At 43.7% G+C, this 25,391-nt stretch overlaps 1 protein-coding gene across 1 annotated transcript in view; it reads right to left on the bottom strand.

Moving 5' to 3' along the window:
- The window catches only part of tnrc6c1 (trinucleotide repeat containing adaptor 6C1), a 232,364-nt gene that overhangs the window by 181,562 nt on the left and 25,411 nt on the right, over window positions 1-25,391 (bottom strand). The window contains exon 2 of the mRNA XM_084329916.1: window positions 10,184-10,286. Coding sequence (XP_084186042.1) covers window positions 10,184-10,246 — 63 coding nt within the window. The 5' untranslated portion in view covers window positions 10,247-10,286. The remainder of the gene's footprint in view (window positions 1-10,183; window positions 10,287-25,391) is intronic.

The following is a 25,391-nucleotide window of genomic DNA, read 5'->3' as shown; positions in this document are numbered from 1 at the left end:
ATTGTAGGCCAATAGCTATAGTGGAAGATAAGGGTTTAGCGGAGTCATTTCGAATAGCGTCGTCTGACCCAAATTACAAGCTACCCTCGAGAGCTACAGTGATGAAAAGGATCCACAACATGTATGACACAGAGAGGGAGGCGAGGGAAGAAGTGTTGGCACGGGCTGGCCCAATGGCCCTAACGGGTGATCACTGGACGTCGGTGGGCAATCATAATTATTTGGGTGTCACAGTGCACTTGATCGATACTGAGTGGAAACTGCAATCATTTGCATTAACGGTGACCAAAACTGTGGGCCGCCATTTCGCCGATGCGTGTGCTGAACAGTTCAACACAGTAATAGAGGAGTGGAATATAAAAGATAAAGTCACATCTATTGGGACTGATTCCGCCCGTAATATGATAGCAGCAGCGCGCTATATGCCGTTCCAGCACATGCCATGTGCTGCACACGTGCTGCAAAGAACCATCACAGTCTCCCTTGAGGACAGAAGCCTTGACACCACCCTGGCAAAGTGCCGCAAGATTGTAGGCCACTTCAAGCACAGCCCTGCCAGTACAGAAGAACTGCAGCAGCAGCAGACTGCCCTCGGACAAGCAAAAGAGCCCATGATACAAGATGTATCCACAAGGTGAGACTGTTTAACTACCTGTTGTATGCTTAGGGTAAATTTAGTGTGTGTGTGTCAGGGTTTCCGTTAGAAAAAATTGTTGCCGGCCTCAGTGTCCGGTAGATTTCAATCTACCGGTCAAATGAGAGAAATTCCGGTCAGAGTTTATTGAGCTTAAAAACAATTGATAGGCAAAAGAATGACAACAAAACAAAAGAATGACATCATCAAGGCATGTAGATTTATAATATTTTTACTTAAAACTAGGCTACTTTTGCGTATAGTCATTATATTCCAAATAAAATAAGTCCCGAGACTCCGTGCTGCTGCCGACTTTAAATCAAATAGGTGTCTGTGGGCAGTCGCCTGACATTAATAAACAGCAGTCTGTTATAATCACATTTTTATGAGCTAACGAATTCCGTTATATTGGACATTTGTATTAATTATATCAAGCGAAGAACTGAGAAATTTGGCAGAGAGAGACGGCAACATTATCGTGGGTTTGCGTGACGACTCTCTCTCTCTCCACCTCCCAATGACTTATTTGCGAGAATATGTCGATGCAGAGCAGCAGATGCAGCTGTTTTCTGGCTCTTTTCTGGCTCTATCTGGGGACCGCTCAGCAGCGCCCCCCACCCAACAGCTGAATTGCCAATGGCTGAATTGGAGTACTGCACTGTGCCGCTGCTGCTCCGGCTCTGCAGCTGCACATGCACTCCAAACCCAGCACTAAGCTCTCGCTGACAACGTCGTTGTCATTATTAGAAGCAACGATGAAACAAATGTAATGATTGTTTCGTTCATCGCATAGGCTATTTAATTTTAGCCTATTTTAATACAATTCAAATAATCAAATTGTGCTTAGAGGGAATTATTTTCACCGGACATTAAGACCGGAGAGATTAAATATGTCGGACTTCAACAGATTTTGCCGGTCAAATACCGGTAATTACCGGCTAACGGAAACGCTGGTGTGTGTGTTTATTTCTTTGTGTTCTGTACAATTGCATCATGCTGCATTAACAACCCCCAGTGGGACTAATAGTTATTTTATTGAATTGGAAGGTGGAATTCGACACTGGCCATGATCTCACAGTACCTGAGGAACCAGGAGGCTGTGACTGCCACTTTGGCCCAACAGAACCACAAGCTGTCCATGCTGACCCCCACAGAGTGTGACAAACTGAAGAAGCTGGAGCTTGTACTTGAGCCCTGCAGGTAAGTGTCTCTCCCTCTCTCTCTCCCCCCATACACCCCCCTCCTCTCTCTCTCTCCCCCATACACACACCTCACACCCCACTCTCTCTCTCCCATACACACACCTCACCCCCCAATCTCCCCCATACACACACCTATCTCTCTCCCATACACACACCTCACCCCCCCCTCTCTCCCCCATACACACACCTATCTCTCCCATACACACACCTCACCCCCCCTCTCTCCCCCATACACACACCTATCTCTCTCCCATACACACACCTCACCCCCCCCCTCTCTCCCCCATACACACACCTATCTCTCCCATACACACACCTCACCCCCCCTCTCTCCCCCATACACACACATATCTCTCTCCCATACACACACCTCACCCCCCCCTCTCTCCCCCATACACACACCTCACCCCTCTCTCTCCCATACACACACCTCACCCCCCCCCCTCTCTCCCCCATACACACACCTATCTCTCTCCCATACACACACCTCACCCCCCCTCTCTCCCCCATACACACACCTATCTCCCTCTCATACACACACCTTCACCTCTTTCTCTCTCGCTCTCTTGTTTCACTGCAGGTATGTGACTGAGCTCCTTGGAGGGGAAACCTACGTCTCATGCTCTGTGGTGCTCCCCGCACTCTGCCACCTAAACCGCATCATGGACCTCAACGAGGAGGATCCGGGCTACATGGTAAAGTTCAAGGCCAGCTTCACGAAGGACCTGGACGCACGCAAAGCGACCCTCAACAACAGATGGCTGAAGCTGGCTACAGCCCTCGACCCGCGATTCAAGGACTTGAAGAGCGTACCAAAGGACGAGAGGGATGAGGTGTGTGTGTGAATGAGAAGACCAGTGTTAAGTCCTTAGGCTGTCATGAAAAGTCCTATGCAACTAATTAATTGTCCCTCTTATTAGGTGTGGACCTGGCTTAAAGAGATGCTGCCAGGACCAGAAGCAGACAAAGCTGCTCCACAAGCCACAGAGGACGAGCCACCAGCGAAGAGGACCCTCCTCCTGCTGTCTTCAGACTCTGATTCAGATGAAGTCAGGGTACTGTCAGGACAATTAGACCTCTACAAAGCTGAGCCCAGCATCGGAATGAATGACTGTCCACTGGAGTGGTGGGCAGCTCACGCAAAAGCCTATGGACAGCTGTCTCCTCTTGCTCGCAAATATCTGGCTACTCCTGCTACCTCTGTGCCATGTGAGAGGCTATTTTCACTTGCAGGTCACATAGTCCAAAAGAAGAGGGCAGCCTTACTCTCAGACAATGTAAACAAGCTTGTTTGTCTTAGCAATTGGCTCAAGGAATAGATTTGTCATGCATACAGTAGACCCTGCACTAGACCCTGCACTAGACCCTGCAGTCATGCCCCAGACCCTGTAGTAGACCCTGTAGTCATGCCCCCAGAAACTGTAGTAGACCCTGTAGTCATGCCCCCAGACACTGTAGTAGACCCTGTAGTCATGCCCCCAGACACTGTAGTAGACCCTGTAGTCATGCCCCCAGACACTGTAGTAGACCATGCCCCCAGACACTGTACTAGACCCTGTAGTCATGCCCCCAGACACTGTACTAGACCCTGTAGTCATGCCCCCAGACCCTGTAGTCATGCCCCCAGACACTGTAGTAGACCATGCCCCCAGACACTGTACTAGACCCTGTAGTCATGCCCCCAGACACTGTAGTAGACCCTGTAGTCATGCCCCCAGACACTGTAGTAGACCATGCCCCCAGACACTGTACTAGACCCTGTAGTCATGCCCCCAGACCCTGTAGTCATGCCCCCAGACACTGTAGTAGACCATGCCCCCAGACACTGTACTAGACCCTGTAGTCATGCCCCCAGACACTGTAGTAGACACTGTAGTCATGCCCCCAGACACTGTAGTAGACACTGTAGTCATGCCCCCAGACACTGTAGTAGACACTGTAGTCATGCCCCCAGACACTGTAGTAGACCCTGTAGTCATGCCCCCAGACACTGTACTAGACCCTGTAGTCATGCCCCCAGACACTGTACTAGACCCTGTAGTCATGCCCCCAGACACTGTACTAGACCCTGTAGTCATGCCCCCAGACACTGTACTAGACCCTGTAGTCATGCCCCCAGACACTGTACTAGACCCTGTAGTCATGCCCCCAGACACTGTACTAGACCCTGTAGTCATGCCCCCAGACACTGTAGTAGACACTGTAGTAGACCCTGTAGTCATGCCCCCAGACACTGTACTAGACCCTGTAGTCATGCCCCCAGACACTGTAGTAGACACTGTACTAGACCCTGTAGTCATGCCCCCAGACACTGTAGTAGACACTGTACTAGACCCTGTAGTCATGCCCCCAGACACTGTAGTAGACACTGTACTAGACCCTGTAGTCATGCCCCCAGACACTGTAGTAGACACTGTACTAGACCCTGTAGTCATGCCCCTAGACCCTGTAGTCATGCCCCCAGACACTGTACTAGACCCTGTAGTCATGCCCCCAGACACTGTACTAGACCCTGTAGTCATGCCCCCAGACACTGTAGTAGACCCTGTAGTCATGCCCCCAGACACTGTAGTAGACACTGTACTAGACCCTGTAGTCAGTATATTAATATTTGAATAGTCATATTTGGCACTATATCGTCGAGTTGGACGTAGTCTATTAAGCTAATAATAGTCTGTTAATATATAGTGCTTCGTGCGGTGAGAATACTACCGTAGTCAGTACCCCATCGTTTCGGGCAGAGAACTGGCTGCTTATCCAGGGTGGTTGACCCCACGTGAAGCTGCACCCGAGGAGCCCCAGAGCCGACGAGCGAGTGGACCTGTATACCGGATTATTCTGCCGACGACAGCCCGCCTTCCCAGGCACGGATTATGCTTTGTATACTTTGATTATTCCATGGATAAAGACCCCCGACACTGCCGTGTGTTGGAACCCCCCCCCCCTGGAGAGGACGCAAGGTGAGGAGACGCTCTGCAAGACGAGGTCGCTTCACGTCTCTCCTCCGTGGACCGGATGACGCCGGCCCACAAAGAGTCCACCTGCTTTCATCTGTGGTCCAAGGATCGCCGGCGCATTGAACGGCACTACAGTGGGTTCACCTGGGATACCCTTGGCCGGATGAGGCAGCCGGATTCTACCCCCCCCCCCCCTCCTACTCCTGTCGGCTTACAAGCGACCGGATTAACCCCCCCCTAGTGTGTCCAGTATATAATCATTAAAGTATCATTGCTGTTATTCCCTAAACTATTCCAGGTCGTACTGTACTAGACCCTGTAGTCATGCCCCCAGAAACTGTAGTAGACCCTGTAGTCATGCCCCCAGACACTGTACTAGACCCTGTAGTCATGCCCCCAGACACTGTAGTAGACCCTGTAGTCATGCCCCCAGAAACTGTAGTAGACCCTGTAGTCATGCCCCCAGACACTGTAGTAGACCCTGTAGTCATGCCCCCAGACACTGTAGTAGACACTGTACTAGACCCTGTAGTCATGCCCCCAGACACTGTAGTAGACACTGTACTAGACCCTGTAGTCATGCCCCCAGACACTGTAGTAGACACTGTACTAGACCCTGTAGTCATGCCCCCAGACACTAGCTTGCTGTGGGCTGTTTTGATTTTTGAGGATACTGTAGCTTAGTGTAAACTGTTATTGGCTGTATCAGCAACAAATGTTACCTTATTGAGAGGTATGTTTTCATTCATTTTATTTTATTCAATTTAATAAAATTGATTTCTAAAGCATTCTTCACTTGCAGGTCACATAGTCCAAAAGAAGAGGGCAGCCTTACACACAGACAATGTAAACAAGCTGAAGCTTGTTTGTCTTAGCAATTGGCTCAAGGAATAGATGTCATGCATACAGTAGACCCTGTAGTAAACCCTGCACTAGACCCTGATTTTTGAGGATACTGTAGCTTAGTGTAAACTGTTATTGGCTGTATCGGCAACAAATGTTACCTTATTGAGAGGTATGTTTTCATTCATTTTATTTATTTATTTATTCAATTTAATAGAATTGATTTCTAAAGCATTCTTCACTTGCAGGTCACATAGTCCAAAAGAAGAGGGCAGCCTTACACTCAGACAATGTAAACAAGCTGAGGAATAGATGTCATGCATACAGTAGACCCTGTAGTAGACCCTGCACTAGATCCTGCAGTAGACCCTGCAGTAGACCCTGATTTGAGGATACTGTAGCTTAGTGTAAACTGTTAGCTGTATCAGCAACAAATGTTACCTTATTGAGAGGTATGTTTTCATTTTATTTATTTTATTTATTTAATAAAATTGATTTCTAAAGCATTCTTCTTGGTGTATTTAATTGATCAGTCACCTGCCACAATAATGTAATGTCCTTGAATTTTAAATATTTATATGAATATGAAATATAAATATGCGATTAAAATGCGATTAATTAGATTAATTAATTACAAAACCTGTAATTAATTAGATTAAAAATTTTAATCGCCTGACAGCACTACTAACTATATAACGTTAATGCCACAAAACGAATGCCTTGTTAATCATAAAGTAACTTTGATGCAGTAGCTTGTGTGTGTGTGTGGGGGACAGCGGGCGGTGTGCAGGTAGGTCGCGAGTGAATTTTCTTTTTTTTTGCCTTTTGACGCTACAAAAATTGATGGTTATTTATCGGCGACTGCTATCGGCACAATTGAGCTTATCGGCCGATAGGCCGATAGCAGTCAACAAGGCACTTATCGGCCGATACCGATACCCGACCGATATATCGGTGCACCCCTAATAACAGTCCATTTAATGTTTTTAAGTGCTGCAACTCAGAAATACAGTTCAATTTTACACAATATTTTTCAAATGATATTGTGACAAAATAAAAATACACATTTCAAGTGTAAACAATAGATACAGCTAGCTACTACCGACATTATCACAATGACAATGTCAGTAGCCTAGCTATATCTATTATATTGTGATGCAATATAGTAATGCATAATTTAGGCACCTTTAGTTTAGTTTATTTTGTTTATAAAGGACAGTGTATAATGACAATCGTTTGCATTAAACAAATGGATGGGTGCACCAGATTTAGCAAGAAGCTATCATTTCCATCTATAGTCCTATGTACTGTAACGTTACATAACTATTTAAGTTTATTTAGTTTATAAAGGACAGTGTGTAATGACAATCGTTTGCATTAAACAAATGGGTGGGTGCACCAGATTTATCAAGAAGCTATCATTTCCATCTATAGTCCTATGTACTGTAACGTTACATTAACTATTTAAGTTTATTTAGTTTATAAAGGACAGTGTGTAATGACAATAGTTTGCATTAAACAAATGGATGGGTGCACCAGATTTAGCAAGAAGCTATCATTTCCATCTATAGTCTTATGTACTGTAACGTTAGCTATTTAATCACAATAGTGTCGCGCGTGTTTTTGCGGGTCCAGTCCACAGAACGTTGACAGAATTAGCTAAACACCTTATCGCCAGAGGCATAAAAGTCATTAGGATACTGTTCTGCTCTGAATTGAGGGCTTATTTAGGAATTTCTTAACTGCTTGATCACTGCTGCGTGTTGTGTGTAATAGGGCTGGGCAATATAACGATAACGATAAATATCGCGATATATTTTAATAATCGATATCGAATATCAAAAAAGAAAATCGATTATTTTTTATTTTTTTTTTTACCTGCAACAGGGCAGTTTTAAAACCAGAGACAGTGGACAGACTTGTCTTTCTTGCCTGCAACTTAAAGTAATGGCTTTGCTTGTCCAAATGACAATACTGACCAAATTGAGATTTATTTTTCTCGTCCATTTATTTAGTTTGCTTTCTAATTTAAAATACAGTTTGAAACCGTCTGTACACAGTAGGCTATGTGTGCTAGCGGAGCTAGTCTCCAGTCACGAGTCACGGTGCACATGTGCAGTGGTTTGTCCACCAAAAAAGCGCCAAAAGATCGAAAATAAACTAGCAGAGCCAGAACTGTTCAACTCCCCTGGAGCCACAGTACTTTCGCTTTTAAACCAGCTGCAGCCTGAGAACTGGAGTGTGAGGGGATGTAACACTAAAGATGGCGGCAATGACAAAGAATTGCTGCAAAATAAACATACATTTGTTGTTAAAAAAAAAAAAATTATATACTTATAACAATTCGATAATTATCGATATCGAGAAATATGATAACATTATCATATCGTTATCGCGATATGATTTTTTTCCATATCGCCCAGCCCTAGTGTGTAACCCGCTGTAGTGTCCCCGCCTCCCCGATCATGTTTGCTTTGCACCAAACGTTCCACCCAAAAACTGAATTTCAGTCAAGATTAGGCCAAATTCTGCAATATTCCACGTTTTACATGATTCCATTTTTATTGGTCAATTCCGCGATTCCGTCCGCGATTCCGTGAACGCGGATTTCATATGGCTCTAGTCACAGTACTAGCCTACTGCAGACAGAGCAGCGTCACAGTACTAGCCTACTGCAGACAGAGCAGCGTCACAGTACTAGCCTACTGAAGACAGAGCAGCGTCACAGTACTAGCCTACTGCAGACAGAGCAGCGTCACAGTACTAGCCTACTGCAGACAGAACAGCGTCACAGTACTAGCCTACTGCAGACAGAGCAGCGTCACAGTACTACTAGCCTACTGCAGACAGAGCAGCTTCACAGTACTAGCCTACTGCAGACAGAGCAGCGTCACAGTACTAGCCTACTGCAGACAGAGCAGCGTCACAGTACTAGTCTACTGCAGACAGAGCAGCGTCACAGTACTAGCCTACTGAAGACAGAGCAGCGCCACAGTACTAGCCTACTGCAGACAGAGCAGCGTCACAGTACTAGCCTACTGAAGACAGAGCAGCGTCACAGTACTAGCCTACTGCAGACAGAGCAGCGTCACAGTACTACTAGCCTACTGCAGACAGAGCAGCGCCACAGTACTAGCCTACTGCAGACAGAGCAGCGTCACAGTCAGGGTTTCCGTTAGAAAAAATTGTTGCCGGTCTCCGTGACCTGCAAGATTTCAATCTACCGGACAAATGAGATTAATTCCGGTCATAGTTTATTGAGCTTTAAAACAATCGATAGGCAGGCTATATAAAGAATGTCATCCTCAAGGCATGTAGATTTATAATAGTATTACTTAAAACTAGGCTACTTTTGCGTATACAGTCATTAATATATTCCAAATAAAATAAGTCCCTCGATACTCCGTGCTGCTGCTGACTTGAAATAAAATAGACCGCGTATGTGGGCAGTCGGTCCGACACTAAACAGCAGTCTGTTATAATCACATTTTTATGAGCTAACGAATTCCGTTATATTGGACATTTGTATTAATTATATCAAGCGAAGAACTGAGAAAGCAGAGAGACGGCAACATTATCGTGGTTTGCGTGACGACTCTCTCCACCTCGCAACGACTTATTTGCAAAGAGTATGGCGCTGCAGAGAAGCTGATTCAGCTGTTATTGGCTCTTTTCTGGGAACCGCACAGCAGCGCCCCCCACCCAACATTGGCTGAAAATGGCTGAATTGGAGTACTGCTGGAATACTGCATTGTGCTGATAGTGCTCTGGCTCTGCAGCTTCACAAAAGTTCGCACACCCAGCACTAAGCTCTCGCTGACGACGTCGTTGTCATTATTAGAAGCAAAGAGGAAACAAATGTAATGATCGTTTCGTTCATCGCATAGGCTATTTAATTTTAGCCTATTTTAATACAATTCAAATAATCAAATTGTGCTTAGACTCAGGGAATTATTTTCACCGGACATTAAGACCGGAGAGATGAAATATGTCGGACTTCAACAGATTTTGCCGGTCAAATACCGGTAATTACCGGCTAACGGAAACGCTGGTCACAGTACTAGCCTACTGCAGACAGAGCAGCGTCACAGTACTAGCCTACTGAACAGTGCAGCATCACAGTACTAGTCTACTGCAGACAAAGCAACGTCACAGTACTAGCCTACTGAAGACAGAGCAGTGTCACAGTACTAGCCTACTGCAGACAGAGCAGCGCCACAGTACTAGCCTACTGCAGACAGAGCAGCGTCACAGTACTACTAGCCTACTGCAGACAGAGCAGCGTCACAGTACTACTAGCCTACTGCAGACAGAGCATCACAGAGTACTACTAGCCTACTGCAGACAGAGCAGCGTCACAGTACTACTAGCCTACTGCAGACAGAGCAGCGTCACAGTACTACTAGCCTACTGCAGACAGAGCAGCGTCACAGTACTACTAGCCTACTGCAGACAGAGCGTCACAGAGTACTACTAGCCTACTGTACAGAGCAGCGTCACAATACTACTAGCCTACTGCAGACAGAGCAGCGTCGCCCCATGCTCACCTTTTTCTGAGCAGCTTCCTTCTTTTTCTTCTCTTCTTGCCTTTTTTTTTTCTTTTCTTCCATCAAATGGTTCTCTTCTCGTATTCCCTGCTTGTTCTCGTGGCTGAAATAAAAAAAACAAGACGGAAGCAAACATGTTTTATAACTCTGACCTGCTGGCGAGTGGGTGGATGGGTTGCTTGTGGGTCAAACACCTGGAATCATACAAATTCCACTCTTGTGACGCCTGGCGAGCAGCGACTCGACCGGTTTGTGGGACCGGCCGCATAGGTTCGTATCCCAGCTCATTCTTCTCTAAGCTCTCACATCCCTTTTTGTTGGTGGCCCCTGTCCTTCTGTACACTATGTTATCCCAAAAGAAAAAAGATTGGACTCTCCCAAAAGACAAAAAGATAAACACACTCTTCGTCTAAACACGAGTCAGGATTGCTATTGGCACCAACTTTTAGAGTGAATCAACAGCGTTGATGCCAACGACACGCTGGCAAAGCCTGATGGAGACACACTGATGCCCTCGCTGCCACACACTCCATCATAAGGCCAGTGTCCAATAAGTCACTCAGTCTGTTGAACCTTAGGAGGGGCACACAGCTCCACTCACCGTCCCAAAATATGTGTATTTCTTTTATACAGACTTTAGATATAAACATAATCTTTGATCATATTCTGACACTCTAATAAAGATGAGAACGATTGAAATTCAATTGAAATTGAGGAAAAAGCTCATAACTGATGCTAAAATAGAGGTTGAAATATCAGAATAGTTTAGGCCAGACCAGTCCTAAGTTAGTTAGACTGGGTGCTTGTTGACCAAATTCCAATACAGTGTTGGAGCCAGCTGTGTTTGTTGACAAGCTAAATAGCCAATCTAAGCAATCACAAAACTAATAATAATATAAAACACAATACAAATAATAATGTTCCTTTGCTTGTTCAAGGCCATCTTCACTAGAGTGGACATGCTCTCTTGCTTGCACTCTCTCACATGCTCTCTCTCTCGTGCCGTCTTCTGCCAATCAGAGCGCATCTATGAGCAAAAGATTTAGACCTTCAAATCCACTAGATCTATAACGTTATCTCCATCTTAGTGCAGCACATGTATAATGTTACTAACATAGTTAGAAGCCAATATAAATCATTAAAAGGTAGTTCCCTGTTGGTAACATTATTGCTAGCTTTCAGAATCCCGTTAACAGAACACTTAATCGATTATCAGGCAATCTACCCCATTAGCAAATGCAACCCTTATAACAAACGTTGGCTATCTTATAATCATCAAATCAATTGCTTACGGTAGCAGATTGTCAAGAGGCTCATCATGTGCAGTGTCCTATTCAGCTGTTCTCTCAGCTCTGACAGCAGGTGCTGTTGCCCACAGGTGAGCGGATCATTAACGTTACTCTACTGCTGTGCATCTCTGACACTCTGACATCACTGTGGCTCTGACATCACTGAGGCTCTGACACTCTGGCATCACTGAGGCTCTGACATCACTGAGGCTCTGACACTCTGACATCACTGAGGCTCTGACATCACAGAGGCTCTGACACTCTGACATCACTGAGGCTCAGTCAATGATGAAGAAATGTTTGCAATTCACTTACATTTAAATTTTTTATGCAGTTCTCAATATAAGTTTGCTTAACAACAGCAGACCACAGGCTCACCAATAATGGGCTTCACTCCCTGAAAGGTCTCAAATGACTGCAGAAGATGAATATGAGTGTCCAGAGGCAATACTTTTTTTTACGGCCCTGGTAGGTCAGGACACACATTTTGAGCCCTGTAAAAGGAGATGTTTTGGACTTGTGTGTGTTGGTTCTGGAAACTATTAGGTGTTAGAGGTGATGATTCTCCTCCTGCCGCTGGGGCCTCCGTTCGCCACACAGACACACTAGACACAACAAGTCGAGTACAACAGGTCCAAACAGCAGCAAAACAATCACAGTCTGTTACATAGCCCTCGTGTTGAATGGCTAACACAGGTTGGACAGGTAATGTATCTTCCCACTTCCCCAGGCCAGTGTTTCTAGTTGCAGCGGCGCAATAGTTAGATAACCTAGGTGGGGAACAACCAGGAGATCACTGCAACTCACACAAGTTGGAGAACTATCTCTCTCTCTCTCTCTTGCTCACACACACACACAAAGGGAGCCGCACGTGATTGGTGGAGGCGGGACCCTTACAAAAAAACTAAAAATCCATCTAAATCAGTGTTGTTGCTAATCATTGACACATGCTAGCCTGTAATAATCCCCCCAGAAAAATCTACTTTGCATTTGATATATTGCAAATATATGCCATCACACACACTGACATTTAAAGGGTTAGAATTATAAAATGAATATGTGGTGTTATGATCAGGGCTGAAGTTGAATAAAAGATTGTATTATTTTCAATCCGACAATCTGACATTGCTAATCATATTATGCTAGCCTGTTTTTTAACAATAATTTGTGATGCCATCACAAACACTGGCATTTAAAGGGTACAAATAAAAAGATTCCTGCACCAGAATGCAGGAAATGAAGTCTTTGTAACAAAGAATTTCCTGGTGGGGGACCCCCAGACCCCCCGCTTAAAAAGTGCCCTGAATATATATATATATATATATATATATATATATATATTTTTTACCTCTTATAATAGTGGGGGTAAATAAAAATTAAGAGACCAATCGATAGCTTTTTTTGTAAAGAAAAGTGTTGCGGTGCTTGCACCTGTCCCCAGCCCTGAGCCAACTCTTCCCGCCGGTAACGTTACCTCTTCTGACTCGGAGCCAGAAAGAGCCTATTAGTGTTGTCACGATACTGGAATTTCGACTTCGATACGATACCTTGAAAAGTATCGATACTTCGATACCATTTCGATACCAAAAAAAAAGAAATATATATATATATATTTTTTTTAAACAAATTTAGCTTTTGTTGCTGGTTGATTCTCCTCAGCCTCTCTCTGGTACTATAAGAGAAGATAAATATAACACTTTTAAAACCCTTTGTTTATCTTTAGATCACACATTTAAAAATAACTGTTCATCTCACTTCAATAATTTTTATTGCAGATGCAGAACATGGTATTTTCTCAAGCAGACAGATGTAAACACTGTAATCTGTGTTGCATGTACCTGACAAACTGAACTGTTTGTATTACAGTTAGTAACAGTTTCGATTTTTATTTAAAGATAACGAGAGAGAGAGAGAGAGAGAGAGAGAGAGAGAGAGAGAGAGAGAGAGAGAGAGAGAGAGAGAGAGGTTATGCTCGGAGCATTTAGTAACGTTACATTTTCAACAAGATTGCTGCTATTTAAACAAATGGAAACGGGGTAATGTTAACCTTATGTCGACTGTAGTATTGTATGACCTCGACATAACGTTTAAACGTTAACGTTACTCCGTTTCCATGCAGTAATTATAAAAGTGGCCAGCTAAGCTAAGCTAACGGAGCTAACGGCTAGCAGTAGCTAACGTTAGCTGATAGCTGTAACGTTACAACGAATCAGCTGTTGATATTATGCGCCATCAGTAGACAACGTATCATGTATTAAACTAGAGTTAATGGTTTAATGCTTCAGTCACAGTGACGTTGAAAGAGCAGCTGTCACGAACCTCTTTCATTTCTTTATGGAGATCCGCGTTGGCACTGCTCTGTAACACCGCTTGCAAATAGCATCGTGGCATCTTTAGCTTGTCCTTCGTTGTTTACTTCAAACCCGAAGTACCTCCAAACAGCACTTCTGCTGTTTTCTTTATCCACAAGCACAAGTTGCGGAGGCTGTGCATTTGCCATCTTCAGCTAAAATGTTTGTTTACAAACTGAAGACGGCTCTGTGAGGGGGAGGGCTGGACTCAAGGAGGCGGAGGGGCAAGCGTGCTCTGAACAGCGTGTCAACAACTTGCGATAGAACACTCGCCAGCTGGTACCGATACTGCAGAAAGTATCGGTATTTCGGGAAATTAGTATCGAAACCATTTTAAATATTCAGTATCGATATGTATCGATACTTCGATCTTTTTGACAACACTAGAGCCTATTGCACAAAAGAATTCCAAAATATATAGGGATGCACCGAAATTTCGGCTACCGAAAGTTTTCGGCCGAAAATGGCCTTTCGGCTTTCGGCCGAAAGAGTTTTTTCACCGAAAATATAATACCGAAACAGAAACAACCTGTAACCTAACGCGTGTTGTTGTGATGATGTCGTGCTGTCGGGAGTCGCGCTGTTTCTATGTAAACTCTGCGCGCAACACGTCCAATAAATGCGTCTTTAACATCCTTATTTACTATATGCCCGTCGCGGTTAATCACTGAGTGATCTAATATGCATATTATTCAGAGCGAGAGGGGGGGGATAGTGTTTCTCACATTGACACTGTCTGTCGTTGATAATATAATCTTTCTCGAGCATACACGTCGCGCGTCTACTGTGCCGAGTCAAGAGAGCACATTCAACTGGGGACTAGAAAGGTGCGCTCAGTAGAGCACAGATGTCCGCCGCGGCAGCCAGAGAAAAGATGGAATTAATGTGCTGTATGCATTCAGAAGTGCTGAATAAATGTTTTATGGACCCATAATAGTGATTATTTATTATTTAAGTTAAGTTTTGCCATAATCATATATTTTTCCATAATCATAATGTTCCACAACATTGGTAAAAAAAATTCTATTCTATGATCATTTTCGGCCTTTCGGCATTCGGTTTTCGGCCAACTGTTTTCTATTTTCGGTATCGGTTTCGGCCAAGAATTTCTCATTCGGTGCATCCCTAAAAATATATAGCTTTCGGAAGGAATGGCTGGTTCAATTTCCCTGGCTCCACTACGATAAAGCGACAAACAGTATGGTTTGCATGTATTGCAAGAAGTGTGGTGCCAATATGGCTGGCAGTACTGCGTTTGCTGTCAGATCATCAACATTCAGAATAGAAACATTAACACTTTAATCGCCGGAAACGCCGTAACTCGTCATTGCCCGCCATGCTCATTCTGCCGAAGACGCCGTAACACGTCTTTGATAATATTTCAAAAATCTGTGATCGAAATCATATTTCTCCTCCGGGGACCTGAGATATACTGCTGATCTCCACTCAACTCTCTAACGGTTCAAGAGCGCCATCTGGTGGCCGATCGGCAGATCGGCCAACAGGAAGCGACGCGCCAAAAAGGAAGTGCTCATCCATATTTCGTCCGGGCACTCGTGATCGTTAGCCGGACTCCATCTCGACACACTGGATAATCAATCACTCGCCCGAACTCAATAAACAACGTTATTTGGACGTATATAGTATTATACAACCTGGAAATGGTTAATCTAGATCAACATCCCATAATCGAAAACTGTCTACTCCAAGCTGATCGTCCAACGGCGCGAGGAAGATACGGTAAGATCCAGTGTTATTTTCTAACGTGTTCCATATAAACTGCTCTGATGATCATATGACCCACACTAGGTGAATGATATAACGTTGCCCACGGAATTATAAACGACCCCCCGCCCATCCGGCCAACATCAGATGATACGTAGTAACTTCTAGAAGTACCTCCAGTTGAAATTTTTTATCTGGCACCGCTCGCTACCAAACTGTATTTGATCATCAATATAATGCATTTGGGGCTATAAATCAAGTTCTGGAGAAAGCTGCAGAAAACGATAAAAACATACTTATACTTTAGACCAGTGGTCACCAACCTTTTTAAGCCCAAGATCACCTTTTTTTTTTGGTGAAGGCAAGATCTACCTATTGAAGCGTTGAGAGAAAAAGACAGCCAAGATTGTACTTTAAACTAAATTACTTTTATTTGCCTGTATTCTAATTACATGCAATGCTTTGGTCCAACATTAAAACGTCAAAGTAGAACTATTATGTACTTTCTCAGTCAGTGCTAAGTGCAGTCATCTTATGCAGCATCACTTTTCACATCAAAACAAAAGTATAACTGTAATGTGGACTTTCTCATATTATTAACATTGACAAACATATTTACAATTAGCATTTTATAAAGTAGAACTGTAATGTGTACTTTCTCAGTCAGTGCTAAGTGCAGTCAGTGCTAAGTGCAGCATCACTTTTCACATCAGAACAAAAGTAGAACTGTAATGTGGACTCATATTATTAACATTGACAAACATATTTACAATTAGCATTTTATAAAGTACAACTGTAATGTGTACTTTCTCAGTCAGTGCTAAGTGCAGCATCACTTTTCACATCAAAACAAAAGTAGAACTGTAATGTGGACTTTCTCATATTATTAACATTGACAAACATATTTACAATTAGCATTTTATAAAGTAGAACTGTAATGTGTACTTTCTCAGTCAGTGCTAAGTGCAGTCATCTTATGCAGCATCACTTTTCACATCAGAACAAAAGTAGAACTGTAATGTGGACTCTCATATTATTAACATTGACAAACATATTTACAATTAGCATTTTATAAAGTAGAACTGTAATGTGTACTTTCTCAGTCAGTGCTAAGTGCAGCATCACTTTTCACATCAAAACAAAAGTAGAACTGTAATGTGTACTTTCTCAGTCAGTGCTAAGTGCAGTCAGTGCTAAGTGCAGTCAGTGCTAAGTGCAGTATCATTTTCACATCAAAACAAAAGTAGAACTGTATGTGTACTTTCTCAGTCAGTGCTAAGTGCAGCATCACTTTTCACATCAAAACAAAAGTAGAACTGTAATGTGTACTTTCTCAGTCAGTGCTAAGTGCAGTCAGTGCTAAGTGCAGTCAGTGCTAAGTGCAGCATCACTTTTCACATCAAAACAAAAGTAGAACTGTAATGTGTACTTTCTCAGTCAGTGCTAAGTGCAGTCAGTGCTAAGTGCAGTCAGTGCTAAGTGCAGCATCACTTTTCACATCAAAACAAAGGTAGAACTGTAATGTGGACTCTCAGGGTAAGATCTAAAAAAAAAAGTATAGCCCTGCAAAGAAGGGGAACTTCTCCATAGACAAATAGAGCTGGGTAGGGATGGTAAATTATGAATTTAATAGCTCCGATAATATAATATATTTTTTGGTAAAAAAAATGCGGTGTGGGTGAATTTGGATGAAGTGCGTTTGTTTTGACTGTCGGCTCCTCCCGTTTTGCCAGTACTGTGGTACGACTGATAGCGTGTGGTTTAGGAACAGGGCGTTTTACACAAATCCAGCGCTCCCTTTCTTGGCTGTGACGTAGCCACGTACGTTTCTTGAAAGCAGCGCGGATGTCAACAAAGATGGCGACGCTAGTGGGGATTGTTTCAGAGGGGAAAAGTTTGCTTGCTATTTGTAATAAATGCAATGCAGAAGTTCCACGAGGAGGGAAAAGTGCAGCGGCTTGTGATACATCCAACCTAGCAGGTCACCTGCGGCATCACCACCGCTGCGATGGTGTGTTATTGTGTTAACTTAAAAGCCTGCAACGACGCGGGGAGCTAAGCAAAGCTAGCCCCTTTCATGGCTGTGATGCAACCCTTGGTTGAATACGCAGTCACTTATTGCTCCGTAGTAGCCAGGTTAATTTGCACCACCAAGGACTGCTTAAAAGCTAGCGGCTTGAGCCCTTGGGTCATTTCTGTCAAACTTCTTTAATTTAGCAAACGACTCGTCAATAGGTACAAGCGTGCTCGCGCCGTCGTCGTAGGCGCCTCTCTCTTATCTCGCAATATAGACAAGATTATAGCTTCGGGCTGACAGCCACCCCACAAGCATGCCAGGGTGCAGGCTCTTAGCGAGCCTGCTAGTCATGCTAAACCGATGGAGCCTGCCAATCCTTATACCTTTCTTGCTGGGTCCCTCCTCCACCAGGCTCCCCACTCCTCTCTTTCTATCTCTACCCTTAAACCGGTATACTCAATCAAAACTAGAATATCTCGTTACGCTCCGCTTTACCCAGCTCGTCCTTGTGCGATAAACCATGCCAACTTAATTGCGATTAAACCTACCCGCATGGCTGAAAATCGCGCTGCTAAGTAGTAAGTATACAGAGTGTGTGAAGGTTGGTCTTATCAACATCCGCTCTCTGCCAACCAGGGTTAGAAATTAAAAAAAAAAATCAAGGGCTTTTTTTGCCCCCCTTAATTGATTTTCGGGGGCTTTTTTTTGTATTTCGGGGGCACAACATTTTTAGAATGAAAATTAACATAAAGATTATAAAACATTGTTGAAACTTTTTTTACAGTCTTCGTCCCTATGTTTGATAACGTAATGTTAATGTCTCCATATATAGGGCTCTACGCTAACCTTTTTCCCAAGGAGCACATGTGCTCCTAAATAAAATGTTAATAAATAAAATCTAAATACAAATTTAGGAGCACACAGAAATTTAGGAGCAGAGTGACAATTGTTCAAGTAACACACACACACACGATGTGTGACATGGCTTGGTTTCATGTTTTGAGGTACCTTCAATTATCTGTAAATAATACATACATACTCTATCTAAATAGATTAAATATGATTGTCCCTGAGGGCAAGTTGTGTTGTTGTCAGATCGATCAATGAAATACGTTGCGCGCTCAGCGCTGTGGAATGAAGGAAATGCGCATCGGGATCATTTGGATGTTATTCTTTGGAGTTATGTTACAAATGGAACGGTCGGTCTTTCCCCGCCGAACACAAGTTACTTAACGTTACACAGGTCGCGCTATGCAGATGCTTAGCTTGCTAACGTTAAGATAGCAGTGTAACTTAATGTTACACAGCACTATGCATGCTTGCTGAAAAGCAGAGCTCTCTGTCTGTCTGTCTGTGTTCGCACCTCTCAAGCACACAACACGCAGCGGGCCCCGCCTCCCTCCCTCTTTGCATTCCACCCAAAAACTGAATTTCAGTCCAGTTTCTTAACTATTAACAGCGGAGCTGTTTTGTAATCTTCACTCTGCAAGTAAATGATTTTTCCGGTTCGCACACACACATATTATTAGGGGCAAATACGAGGGAAATGCTCGCACTGTAGAGCATATATATAATTATATATATAATTAGTAAACTGTCGGGGGCTTTTATTGCCCCCCTTAACTGATTTTCGAGGGCATTTGGTCAATTTTCGAGGGCATTTTGCCCCAAGCCCCCGTTAATTTCGAACCCTGCTGCCAACCAAAGCTCTTTTGGTAAATGAACTGATAACAGACCATAGTCTCGACCTATTGGGCCTCACTGAGACATGGCTTAAACCTAATGACTTTCTGCCCTTAAACGAGGCCTCACCCCCTAATTTTAGTAGCTCCCACATCGCACAAACCTCCAAGAAAGGAGGCGGAGTTGCTCTAATTTACGACTCTAAGCACAACTTTACATCCGACGCAAACTGTAAGTTTTCCTCGTTTGAGGTGCTCCTGTTGCGTCCCTCTCCACTCAACAGAAAGTGTGGTGGTCTGATTCCTACCTCCACTGCATCCTTTGTAATGGCTGTCCTATACCGCCCCCCAGGCCCTTACACCCTCTTCCTAGATGAATTTTCAACTTTCATCTCTGAGCTTGTTATGCGCTCAGATAACATTTTAATTGTTGGTGATTTTAACATTCATTCCAACAAAACTCTAGATCCCCTAAATAAGGCTTTTACCGACATCATTTACTCTGTCGGTCTCATTCAAATCGTTGACCAACCCACTCACAGTGGTGGGAACACCCTTGATCTAGTCCTAGCCCGCGGTCTCACTGTGTCAAATTTGACCGTCTCCCCCTATGTTCCTGCTCTCTCAGACCACTACCTCATCAAATTTCAAATTGATCTGACGGTTTCTCGCCCAGACAGTGTAGAATCCTACATGAGCCGTCGTATTAACGCCTCAACTGTCCCAACTCTAGTTAACTGCCTACCAGACACCCTCTCTCCCTTCCTCTCTTACTCTGGCCCCCTTGATCTCTTTACAGACAAACTTAATGCCGCCCTTCGTAGCACGCTCGACATTGTCGCTCCCCTTAAGCCTAAAATTAAACGTGCTCCGCAAAAACTAACTCCCTGGTTTACGGAGGAAACGCGCTCCTTTAAAAAGGCTTGTCGCAAACTTGAACATAAATGGCGTTCGACCAAACTCGAAGTATTCCGCCTCGCCTGGAATGATAGTTTATGTAACTACAAAAAGGCGCCCTCACTTGCCAAAACCTCATATTTTTCCAGGCTCATAAATGAAAACAAAAACAACTCAAAGTTTCTGTTTGACACAGTTGCAAAACTTACGCAGAAACAACCAAGTGCCCTAAACCATGCGTTCTGGGCTAACGAATTCATGAAATTTTTTACCAAGAAAATTGACCTCATTAGAGATGAAATTGTTGCTTTACTCAACAATCAGAGTCCCTCCCAACCTCTGATGGGCCTTCCCCCTGACTTTGATTCCAGCCATACGCTATGCTGCCTTGAAAACGTCTCACTTAGTGCCCTCTCTAAACTGGTTGGCGCGGCTAAACCCTCAACCTGTCTGTTTGACCCTCTTCCAGGAACTCTCATCAAAAAACTCTTCCCAACTCTAGGCCCTGCCCTACTCAATATCTTCAACACCTCCTTGTCTACTGGCGTGGTGCCCCTGGCCTTTAAATCAGCAGTCATTAAACCACTACTTAAAAAACCGAACCTCGACCCTCTAATCTTGAAAAATTACAGACCTATCTCCAATCTTCCGTTCCTATCCAAAGTGTTAGAACGGATCGTCGCAACGCAACTTACTGACCATTTATCAAACAATAAGTCACAAATGACTTACTACTCTCTCTTGACTCAAACCTCACTTCTGTGCTCTTATTGCTTGATCTCAGTGCAGCCTTTGACACTATCGATCACTCAATTCTTCTAGGTCGGCTTGAGAATCATGTTGGCATTCGGGGTCTCGCACTAGCTTGGTTTAAATCCTATTTAACTGATAGAACACACTGCGTGGTCTATAATGATTTAACATCTGAGACCCTCCCAGTGCAATGTGGTGTCCCACAAGGCTCTGTCCTGGGCCCTTTGCTATTTTCGATTTACATGCTACCCCTCGGCGATATCATACGCAAATTTGGCATAAACTTTCATTTTTACGCTGATGACACCCAATTATATATACCTATTAAGCCAAATGATTCCTCCCAACTACAAAACCTTGAGGCCTGCTTGCTTGCCGTCAAAAAATGGATGTCGCAAAACTTTCTACTCCTTAATGCAGATAAAACTGAGATGTTAATTGTTGGCCCCCCAAACCACAGAGGCCTGTTTCAGGACATCTCCCTCAACTATGATACCTGTCATGTATCCCAGAGCTCCACCATAAAAAACCTCTGAGTCATTTTTGATTCCTCACTCTCATTTAATGCACATATAAAAAATGTCACCAAAATTGCATTCTTCCATCTTCGTAATATCACAAAAATTCGCCCCATTTTAACTCTGGCTGATGCTGAAACCCTGATTCATGCTTTTGTCTCATCACGTCTGGACTACTGTAATGCACTTTTTTCAGGCCTACCTAATTCAAGCATCAAAAATCTTCAACTCGTGCAAAATGCGGCTGCACGGATACTAACTAAAACTAGAAAATGTGATCACATCACACCAGTTTTGTCCGCCCTACACTGGCTTCCTATCCAAGCCCGATCTGACTTTAAAGTGCTACTCCTCACCTACAAAATTTTAAATGGGCTTGCACCGCTCTATCTATCCGATCTCATCTCCCGATACTTGCCCGCTCGTCAGGGTTAGAAATTAACATTTTTTTTCAAGGGCTTTTTTTGCCCCCCTTAATTGATTTTCGGGGGCTTTTTTTTGTATTTCGGGGGCACAACATTTTTATAATGAAAATTAACATAAAGATTATAAAACATTGTTGAAACTTTTTTTTACAGTCTTCGTCCCTATGTTTGATAACGTAATGTTAATGTCTCCATATATAGGGCTCTACGCTAACCTTTTTCCCAAGGAGCACATGTGCTCCTAAATAAAATGTTAATAAATAAAATCTAAATACAAATTTAGGAGCACACAGAAATTTAGGAGCACAGTGACAATTGTTCAAGTAACACACACACACACGCACACGATGTGTGACATCATGGCTTGTAGGCCTGCCACGATAACACATTTTGCTGGGCGATTAATTGCCCCCGAAAATATCGCGATAAGCGATATTATTGCGACCGGTTAGAGAATTTTTTTTGAGAAATTTATTTCCCAAAACTTTTATTTTGAAGCCCACCGCTCCGTCTTTTCCGGTTTTAGACTTTTATTTTGAAGCCCACCGACCGGACCGGAAGTATTGTTGCGATTATCCTAAGCAGAACATATGAGCCGACAACATGTCTCGTCCGGTTGTTTTTGAGCTAATAACAAATGTTGAGATTGTTGGTGAACAACTAACTTTAGGTTAGTTTTAACGTTAGCTACTAACGTTAGATGCAGCTACTACAGGCAATCAACGATGAGGAGGAAGCGTCAAAGCAGTATATAATAGAATAGCTGTGGTGCGTAGGCACTGCAGCACGACTCGAAACTACCGGAGTGTTATAATAAATTAATTCATGTTTAACTTGTCCCCGTGTCCAGTCCTTTGACCAGCCCCACCCGTTCATTGTAAACAATGATGCATGTAATTGTATTAACGTTATTCTGTGTTGTACTTGTAGCTATGCTATACGTTGTATTTCGTTTGTTAGCTAATGTTAGCATGGAATGAGAATCAAAGCTCTATCTTTCATCTTTATTTAGCAGTCCAGTTTCTCCGGGCAGTAGCGAGTAACTACTTGGGTCTAAAAATAGCTAACGTTACACTACAAATAATGCTACTTGGTTAAAAGGAGCCACACTATTGAGAAATGTAGTTAAGCTGTGGCGTTGCCCCACGGGGCTCCCGTGCTGTACTCTAGTAACGTCAGCGACCCGCCTCCCAACACGGACAGTGACTGACAAGCGGCACTGGTTCCGCCTCATTAAAACAAATGCGCAAATAGCAATTAATCGCGCCCGTCAAAATCATTGCATTCATTTTAATTATCGCAGCAATTAATCGATTTATTGCTTATCGCGGCAGGCCTAATGGCTTGGTTTCATGTTTTGAGGTACCTTCAATTATCTGTAAATAATACATACATACTCTTATCTAAATAGATTAAATATTATTGTCCCTGAGGGCAAGTTGTGTTGTTGTCTTGATATATCTACAAATAGCAGACGAATAACCGGTTGCCTCTGGATCAATGAATGTCTAATATTCAATAATATTATTAGATATTTTATTTTTAACATCCCTAATTCCAACAGTCAAGAGGCTTGTTTCAAATTGATGAAAAACCCCACACACGCAACGTTTGTGAGTATAGGCTCTGGCCAGATCGATCAATGAAATACGTTGCGCGCTCAACGCTGTGGAATGAAGGAAATGCGCATCGGGATCGGATTTGGATGTTACAAATTGGAGTTGTGTTACAAATGGAACGGTCTTTCCCCGCCGAACACAAGTTACTTAACGTTACACAGGTCGCGCTATTCAGATGCTTAGCTTGCTAACGTTAAGATAGCAGTGTAATGCTTGATGAGAGCAGAGCGCTCTGTCTGTGTTCGCACCTCTCAAGTGCCTGGAAGCATCTCCCTGTAACACGCAGCGGGCCCCGCCTCCCTCCTCCTTGGAACAAACATTCCACCCAAAAACTGAATTTCAGTCCAGTTTCAATCTGAACTATTAACAGCGGAGCTGTTTTGTAATCTTCACAATCACTCGTCTGTCTCGCACACTGCAAGTAAATGATTTTTCCGGTTTGCACACACATATTATTAGGGGCAAATACGAGAGAAATGCTCGCACTGTAGAGCATATATATAATTATATATATAATTAGTAAACTGTCTGGGGCTTTTTTTGCCCCCCTTAACTGATAGTCGAGGGCATTTGGTCAATTTTCGAGGGCATTTTGCCCCAAGCCCCCGTTAATTTCTAACCCTGCCGCTCGTGCTCTGCGCTCACAAAATGCGGGGCTTCTATCAATCCCTAGGGTTAAAAAGAAATTCGCCGGCCACAGAGCCTTTGTCTACCGCGCTCCCTACCTGTGGAACAAATTACCTGCCGTCATCAGGGGCGCCTGCTCTGTCGAAGCTTTTAAATCCCTGCTTAAGACTCATCTTTTCTCTCTCTCCTTCAACCTACCCTGATCTCACCTGGTCGGGGACTGACCTTTAGATTAATCTGTCTAGTTTAGTTAGGGTACAGGGTACTACATGGCACTACAGGGTACTACAGGGTACTACATGGCACTACATCAGGGCTGTACAGTGCGATGATATCGTCGCGAATTGCCCCTTTAATTGGCCGTTGCGATTGTTAAATATTATCTGGGGGCGGGCTTGCGAGTAGTGCTTTCAAGCCTTGGATTCGCATTTCACTCGTAAATTATCCAAGGCGTGTGATGACGCGATAACGTCACTCACGCGAGCTGAGCAGTGAGCACTCAGCAGGTATGATCAGCGAGCTGCGGCGTCTGCTCCTCCTCCAGCGCTCTCGCACCTGTGGCTGTTGTAAACACTGGGACCTCGGTGAGCCTGCCAGCCGGCTAGCTACTGATAGCTATCAACAAATGCTCCAGTAAGTCTAATAGTGCATGATAGCTTGCGTTAGCTTACTGTTCAAAACGAAACGTCCCATTAAACTAAATAGTTCAGATAGCTCCGTCCTGATATCAATGTCTTATAACACTGAGTCGATGCGTATTCGAGCTGAGGGCACGCTGAATATAGTAAATAGGGACCAGCTGCAGCGCCGGAGAATCCTGGCCGTAGCTGGAGGCTACAGTATAGGGCCCAGCTGCAGCTCCGGAGAATCCTGGCCGTAGCTGGAGGCTACTCAGTACACACAGACAGTGGAGCTGGTTGCATATAGCGAGCATTTAGACTTGTTGCGTGGTGGCGATGTCTCGCAGATAATACAACTACAAGTATGATTATATAATATATATATTTTATTAAAAGAAAAATTATATAAAATAATTGTTTTTCTTTTTTTTGAAAATAAAAAACAATCGATATAAATAATGGTAAAATTGTTATTTAAAAATGTGCCCCTAAAAAATATTTTTTGCCCCTAAATTTCTCATTTAGGGGCAAGTGTGCCCCTAGTGAAAAAGCTTAGCGTACAGCCCTGTACATGGCACTACATGGTACTACATGGTACTACAGGGCACTACAGGGCACTACAGGGCACTACATGGCACTACAGGGTACTACAGGGTACTACATGGCACTACATGGCACTACATGG

The sequence above is a fragment of the Notolepis coatsorum genome (genome assembly GCF_963971535.1).
Source record: "Notolepis coatsorum genome assembly, chromosome: 14".
Taxonomy (NCBI): Eukaryota; Metazoa; Chordata; class Actinopteri; order Aulopiformes; family Paralepididae; genus Notolepis; species Notolepis coatsorum.
Note: the sequence above shows the minus strand (reverse complement) of the source record. Positions and strands in the feature narration are given on the sequence as shown.